We start from the raw sequence: 7,500 nt of genomic DNA, 5'->3' as shown, positions 1-7,500 counted from the left end.
TTATAGCCTACTAGAGTTACCGAAGGAGTTTATTTTGATGTACAATGTAAATTGGTGCATACGGCCAACATTGTTTGAAATACGGAAAGGAGGAAATGAGCCTTGGTTGAATTGTTTGTTTCGCATGTGTCTGTCTGAATTATTTGCTTTGCCTGTACCTGTTTGAGTTGTTTGTTTTACACGTGCCAGAGCTGCATAAGCTATGAATTGTTTTGTTTTTATGTTGATTGGCCAAAGAATTTGTGTTATTGTTTGATTCATGTGCGTTGTGGATTGAGCTACTATTGAACTCTATCGGCCTAGGCTTTTGTGCCGTGAGAAGCCTGAAATGTCTCGCATTACAATACACACTGGAGAACGTGTCTATCTGGACCGTGGACTGTCGTTACACACACCACACATTTACACACACCGCACATTTCCATACTGGACCATATATATCCTATCTGCACCCTGGATATTTTGTGAACAATGTATGTTTGTGAACCAATGTGAAACGAACCCTTGTAATTTCACTGATTATGCTCATTAATGAAATGTCACCTTACTAATTCAAAGGGTTTAGTAAATGAGCATTTATGCATTTCTAAGTCCTGTGTAATGTGCCTGACTTTCCCTACTTTCCTTTCCCTTATATTTGAGCTAAGAAAGACAGACCGTTACGAAAATTGTATAGCTATTGTGTAGTATAGCTATTGTGTAGTATAGCTCTTGTGTAGTATAGCTCTTGTGTAGTATAGCTATTGTGTAGTATAGCTATTGTGCAGTATAGCTCTATATAAAGCTCTTGTGTATGGCTGGTAGTGTAGCTCTTGTGTAGTATAGCTCTTGTGTAGTATAGCTATTGTGCAGTATAGCTCTATATAAAGCTCTTGTGTAGTATAGCTCTTGTGTAGTATAGCTCTTGTGCAGTATAGCTCTTGTGTAGTATAGCTATTGTGCAGTATAGCTCTTGTGTAGTATAGCTATTGTGCAGTATAGCTCTATATAAAGCTCTTGTGTAGTATAGCTATTGTGTAGCTTTTGTGTAGTATAGCTATTGTGCAGTATAGCTCTTGTGTAGTATAGCTCTTGTGTAGTATAGCTATTGTGCAGTATAGCTCTATATAAAGCTCTTGTGTAGTATAGCTATTGTGTAGTATAGCTATTGTGCAGTATAGCTCTATATAAAGCTCTTGTGTATGGCTGGTAGTGTAGCTTTTGTGTAGTATAGCTATTGTGCAGTATAGCTCTTGTGTAGCATAGCTATTGTGCAGTATAGCTCTATATAAAGCTCTTGTGTAGTATAGCTATTGTGTAGCTTTTGTGCAGTATAGCTCTTGTGTAGTATAGCTCTTGTGTAGTATAGCTATTGTGTAGTATAGCTATTGTGCAGTATAGCTCTATATAAAGCTCTTGTGTAGTATAGCTATTGTGCAGTATAGCTATATATAAAAGCTCTTGTGTAGTATAGCTCTTGTGTAGTTTGTGTGATAGCTATTGTGCATATAGCTCTTGTGCAGTATAGGCTCTTGTAGTATAGCTATTGTGCAGCATAGCCTTGTGTATAAAGCCATTGTGTATAGCTTTATAAAACTCTTGTAGTGTAGCTATTGTGTATAGTATAGCTATTGTGCAGTATATATATAAAGCTATGACAGTGTACATTGTGAACAGAATATCTACACAGACAGAACAGTTCTTTTTTTAATTTTACTATTGACTGACAAGAGGTTACAATCAAAAACATAGCCTGAAAAAAGTAACACTTACCCCATTTAATGTTGGAATGACTGAATACATTTTAAGGATATTTATCCTGCAGATGAGTTGTTTGGGACTTGTTGCTAAAGAGCTGCTTACACCTTGTGACGTCTTCAGCTGTGCTTTATATGCGCCTTTTGCTTTAGACCAGGTTTTTCTTGGTCAGTGGCGTAATGATTTTTAGAAGGTGCAAGATTTTGGACCATGCGCCAGACCACGCCTCTTTCTTTAATTGACACATCAGTGGGCGCTATGTTCAATTAAAGTGGACTGCATTCATCACTGAATTGGGTGTGAGATAAGAATAAGCATTGTGCCACGCTTGGGCCCTCTGTCTCTGTGTTCTACAGCTGGGTTCCACACTCTTACCCGGTGTTCTACAGCTGGGTTCCACACTCTTACCCGGTGTTCTACAGCTGGGTTCCACACTCTTACCCTGTGTTCTACAGTCCACACTCTGACTCTGTTCAAGACTGGCGGTGTGGTTCTAGACTGTTCTAGACTGGTGTGGTTCTGATGGGGTGTGTCTCTCTCTGCAGACTGATGGTGCAGATATCGGCCATGCGCACCAGCAGCGCCTCAGCTACATCCAGTACTGCGGTTCGGCTCTGACCATCACCCTGACCACACTCACCTGCCTCATGCACCTCACACACAGGTGAGCTCTCCACACCCTGACCACACTCACCTGCCTCATGCACCTCACACACAGGTGAGCTCTCCCCATCCCCAGAAACCTAATTTGCATGTGAAAATATGACCTTGCCGCAAATTTGCGGCAACTTCGCCAGAAACCTGAAATTTCTGTAAGGGTACACCTGAAACACAGGTGAGCTCTCCCCATCCCCTGGTGAGCTCTCCCCATCCCCTGTTTCATACACCTGAGACAGGTGAGCTTTCCCCATACCAACATCACCCGCTGCATGCACCTTTTCACAATGACATTGCCTGCTGTTCCCTAATAACTAGCATCTTAGGCACAATGACATTAATGACATTACCTGTTCCCTAATAACTAGCATCTTAGGCACAATGACATTAATGACATTACCTGTTCCCTAATAACTAGCATCTTAGGAACAATGACATTGCCTGCTGTTCCCTAATAACTAGCATCTTAGGCACAATGACATTACCTGTTCCCTAATGACTAGCATCTTAGGCACAATGACATTACCTGTTCCCTAATAACTAGCATCTTAGGAACAATGACATTGCCTGCTGTTCCCTAATAACTAGCATCTTAGGCACAATGACATTGCCTGCTGTTCCCTAATAACTAGCATCTTAGGCACAATGACATTGCCTGCTGTTCCCTAATAACTAGCATCTTAGGCACAATGACATTGCCTGCTGTTCCCTAATAACTACCATCTTAGGCACAATGACATTGCCTGCTGTTCCCTAATAACTAGCATCTTCTTAGGCACAATGACATTACCTGTTCCTAATAACTAGCATCTTAGGCACAATGACATTGCCTGCTGTTCCCCTGAATAACTAGCATCTTTAGGGCACAATGACATTACCTGTTCCCTTAATGACTAGCATCTTAGGCACAATGACATTACCTGTTCCCTAATGACTAGCATCTTAGGCACAATGACATTGCCTGCTGTTCCCTAATGACTAGTGTCTTAGGCTCTGCCAGGTCTATTATTTTGATACGTTTTTAACACAATGAATATAGGGGAATGGAATAATGAAAATAATATATGACGTGTGCGTGTGTGTGCGTGTGTGTGTGCGTGCATGCGTGCGTGCGTGTGTGTGTGTTTGCATGTGTGTCTACGTGTGTGCGTGTGTGTGTGTGTGTGCATGCGTGCGTGTGTGTGTGTTTGCATGTGTGTCTACATGTGTGTGCGTGTGCATGTGTGTGTGTGTGTGCATGTGTGTGTGCTCATATTGCGTGTGTGTGTGTGTGTGTGGGTGTGTGTGTGTATGCGGTGTGTGTGTGTGTGTGTGCGCGCGCGCGAGAGTGTGTGTGTGTTTGTGTGTGTGTGGTGTGTGTTGTGTGTTGTGTGTTGTGTGTGTTGTGTGTGTGTGTGTGTGTGTGTGTGTATGTGTATGTGTGTGTGTGCTCATATGGTGTGTGTGTGTGTGTTGTGTGCATGTGTGTGTGTGTGTGTGCGTGTGTGTGTGTGTGTGTGTGCAGGAAGAGGAAACTGGGTCACTGCAGCACTATCCACCTGCAGCTGTCTTTGGCCTTGTTGCTGCTGCATGTCAGCTTCCTGCTCAGTGCCTGGGGGGCGTGGCACACACAGGGACAGCCAATCACAGCTCAGTGCCAGGCTCTTGGGGCGGGGCTTCACTGGGCCCTTCTGGCCACCTTCAGCTGGACGGCCATCGAGGGCTTCCACCTGTACCTGCTGCTGGTGCGCGTCTTCAACATCTACGTCAGGAGATACCTGCTCAAGCTGGGCCTGCTGGGCTGGGGTGGTGTGTGTGTGTGTGTGTGTGTGTGTGTGTGTGTGTGTGTGTGTGTGTGTGTGTGTGTGTCTGTGAGTGTGTATGTGTGTGTGTGTGTGTGAGAGAGAGTGTGTGTGTGTGAGTTTGTGTGTGTGTGCGTGTGTGTGTGTGTGTGTATCCGAGCTCCTGAAACAGAAAGATTTGGATCCGCTGGTCAGCTGTGTGCATTAGTGTGGACGACTGAACCATCTGAATCAGATGACGTACAAGTCTGTGTTCCCTTCCCTGATTGGTTGTGCTCATATCAAGTCTGTGTTCCCTTCCCTGATTGGTTGTGCTCATATCAAGTCTGTGTTCCCTGATTTGTCTCATATCACGTGACAATGGTCATGCGCTCCTTTTCCACAAGTAAACAACATCTCCACAGCAACAGTCGGTGAATGGCAACAGATTAAAGGTGCTTTAAGCGATGTTACGCGGTTTGACTTGATTGTTTGTCATGATTTTCTAATTATGAGTTTTATTGCAGGTTTTTAATGCTGCATGCCCATTGTCTGTATGACTTAACAACAGTAACTTTGAAACTGAAACAGTCTTTATGGATGTGGAACAGATTTGTTCCTAAAATCCGTATTACAGTTTTTTCTGATTGCTTAAGCACATTTTTTGTAACTATGGCTATTTTTGCAAAACTCTACACACAAATAGGAAAACCTTTTACCAAATCAGCAAAACATTGTAGTTCTCTTGCAAAAGCTAACACACCTTGCTTGACTCTTCACACTTTTGTAAAAATGGTGTTTTCGTATCAAACAGTAAAGAATAAGAACAATAATAAAAAAAATAAAAAAAAAATAACAAAATAAAAATAGGGTAAATAGTGTAAATAAGGAGTGTGTTGATCATTTGGAAATTGAGTGTGAAGCAGTGAGTTGTGTTTACAGTTCCACAAAAAGAGTGCTGTGCAGTGGATTGTACCTACAGTTTTGCAAAGTGTGTGTTACAAAATTGCAAACTGAGTGCAAAGCAGTGTTTGTGCTTTTAGTTTTGCAAACTCAGTGAGTGGTTTTGCTATAAGTATTACAGTTTTTTTCAATCGCTAACAAGCGCTTACCCATACTTCAGATACTTTTTCTAAACTCTTAACACAGACTCACACCTACAAAACACAATTGGCCAAATGGATAATTTTCTTCTCAAAAACACATTTTGTTAAATATAGACCCTTTCACCAATAAAAACAAAAACAATGCTTGAACGTTCTATTTGGGCCCCAATCTACTTCCTCTGCATTAAGATAACATATGGAATGTTAAAAAGGAAGTCTTGTGGGGCCAACTATGATGCTGATAATGGAACTCTCTTGAAAGGGTCTATATACTAACTCTTCATTTCAAAACAGAACACATATTTCTCTGCACACACTAACTTTACCAAAACACTGGAAATCTGACTCAAAATGAAATTATTATGTCAAAGAATAACACTTGTTTTCACTTCACAAGGTACATGTAGTCAATCAGGTTACAAAATAATGGCTATTGTTGACATTACAAAAACTGCATAGACTGTTATGTTTCAGTTTTACAGGTACATGTATTTGCATGCAAAACATGCAATCCACCGTTTTTACACTAAATTTCTTGGTTGGGAACTGTATGTCCACATGTAATGTTCACAATCAAATGCATTCCAGTAAAAAGCAAATCATTTTTTTCCCTTTACTGTTTATTACAGGAGGTACAGTAGAAATGCTGTTTACAGTATGATAGAACAGAAAAAGTTTTACAGTATTGCTTACAGTGAACAAAATATCCATGAAACACACAAGAGCATTCTGAACAAAAAACAACAGCAAAAAAGCCCAGATAAAAAAGGGGCTAAAATTACTGTATCTAATCTCCATGCATCTTCAGGGTTAGGCCATATGTTTTCATAAACATCACATTGATTACATGGTCAATGATAGTGGCACAAATTTCATCACCACGCATTCTTACACCTCTACCTTTCCCTCTCCTTGGGCCTGCTCTTCTTACTGCTCCTGCTCCTCTCACTGCTCCTCTCACTGCATCTCTCCTTGCTCCTGCTCTTCTCCTGGGCCCCTTTGCTCTTACTCTTCCCTCGTCCAGACATCTTTTGTTTTTTCTGTTTCTGTTTCTAAAAACATCACCCTCAAGTCCTCCTTTACTGTATAAGTGTCAATGTAATAGAAAAAATAACCCCTGCCACTGAGTCTAAAAGGACTGAATCAGCTGTGGTTGGCCCAATTCTACCCAACATAAATCAGTTGTGTGTCAAATTTTGTTTATTATCAGCTGAAATATATTGTTTTGAACTGATATCATTGCAGAAGCAGAGGTTTTATACTGTATCTAAGGTTTGGAATATTGTTTTTGCTATTGTGGGATGTTGTGTGTTAACATTCATAAATACTACAAAAACAATCCATAATTTTGTTGGGAGGTACAGCTTGTCTGTTAAGAAAATGTAAGCATTGTGGAAATGTGTTCACTGACTGCATATCGTGTGAAAACGACATGAAATGTGTGAATGGTATGGCCACAAAAGACTGATGCTGTGCTAATTGTGTTTAGAGTTTTGAAAATTGTGTGTGTGTCTGTGTGTGTGTGTGTGTGTGTATGTATTTATGTTTGTTCATGTGTGTTTCTGTGTGTGTGTGTGTGTATTTATGTTTGTTCATGTGTGTTTCTGTGTGTGTGTGTGTGTTTATGTTTGTTCATATGTGTTTCTGTGTGTGTGTGTGTGTGTGTGTGTGTTTGTTCATATGTGTTTCTTCATATGTGTTTCTGTGTGTGTGTGTGTGTGTGTGTGTGTGTTTCTGTGTGTGTGTGTTTTCTATGTTTGTTCATGTGTGTCTGTGTGTGTGTTTCTGTGTGTGTGTTTATGTTTGTTCATGTGTGTTACTGTGTGTGTGTGCGTGTGTGTTTATGTTTGTTCATGTGTGTGTGTGTGTGTGTGTGTGTGTGTGTGTGTGTGTGTGTGTGTGTTTCTGTGTGTGTGTGTGTGTGTTTATGTTTGTTCATGTTTGTTCATGTGTGTCTGTGTGTGTGTGTGTGTTTATGTTTGTTCATGTGTGTTACTGTGTGTGTGTGTGTGTGTGTTTATGTTTGTTCATGTGTGTTTCTGTGTGTGTGTGTGTGTATTTGCAGGCCTGCCCTCTGTGACAGTGATACTGTGTGCTGCTCTGAGAATGTATGGACCTTACAACCACAAGACTGACTCCTCCTCCTCAAAGTGAGTCTGTCACACACATGCGTGCACAGTGTAAATCTGTATATGTGTGTGTGTGTGTGTGTGTGTGTGTGTTTGTGTGTGTTGATCTGT

General features: G+C 41.1%; 1 protein-coding gene across 4 annotated transcripts in view; it reads left to right on the top strand.

Moving 5' to 3' along the window:
- The window catches only part of LOC125285959 (adhesion G-protein coupled receptor G5-like), a 23,345-nt gene that overhangs the window by 10,257 nt on the left and 5,588 nt on the right, over positions 1–7,500 (top strand). For all 4 annotated transcript variants that reach the window (XM_048230577.1, XM_048230578.1, XM_048230576.1 and 1 more), the window contains 3 exons: positions 2,283–2,401; positions 3,899–4,179; positions 7,326–7,410. In XM_048230577.1, the coding sequence (XP_048086534.1) occupies positions 2,283–2,401; positions 3,899–4,179; positions 7,326–7,410 (485 nt within the window). The remainder of the gene's footprint in view (positions 1–2,282; positions 2,402–3,898; positions 4,180–7,325; positions 7,411–7,500) is intronic.

This window comes from Alosa alosa, chromosome 21 (assembly GCF_017589495.1).
Source record: "Alosa alosa isolate M-15738 ecotype Scorff River chromosome 21, AALO_Geno_1.1, whole genome shotgun sequence".
Classification (NCBI taxonomy): domain Eukaryota; kingdom Metazoa; phylum Chordata; class Actinopteri; order Clupeiformes; family Clupeidae; genus Alosa; species Alosa alosa.
Note: the sequence above shows the minus strand (reverse complement) of the source record. Positions and strands in the feature narration are given on the sequence as shown.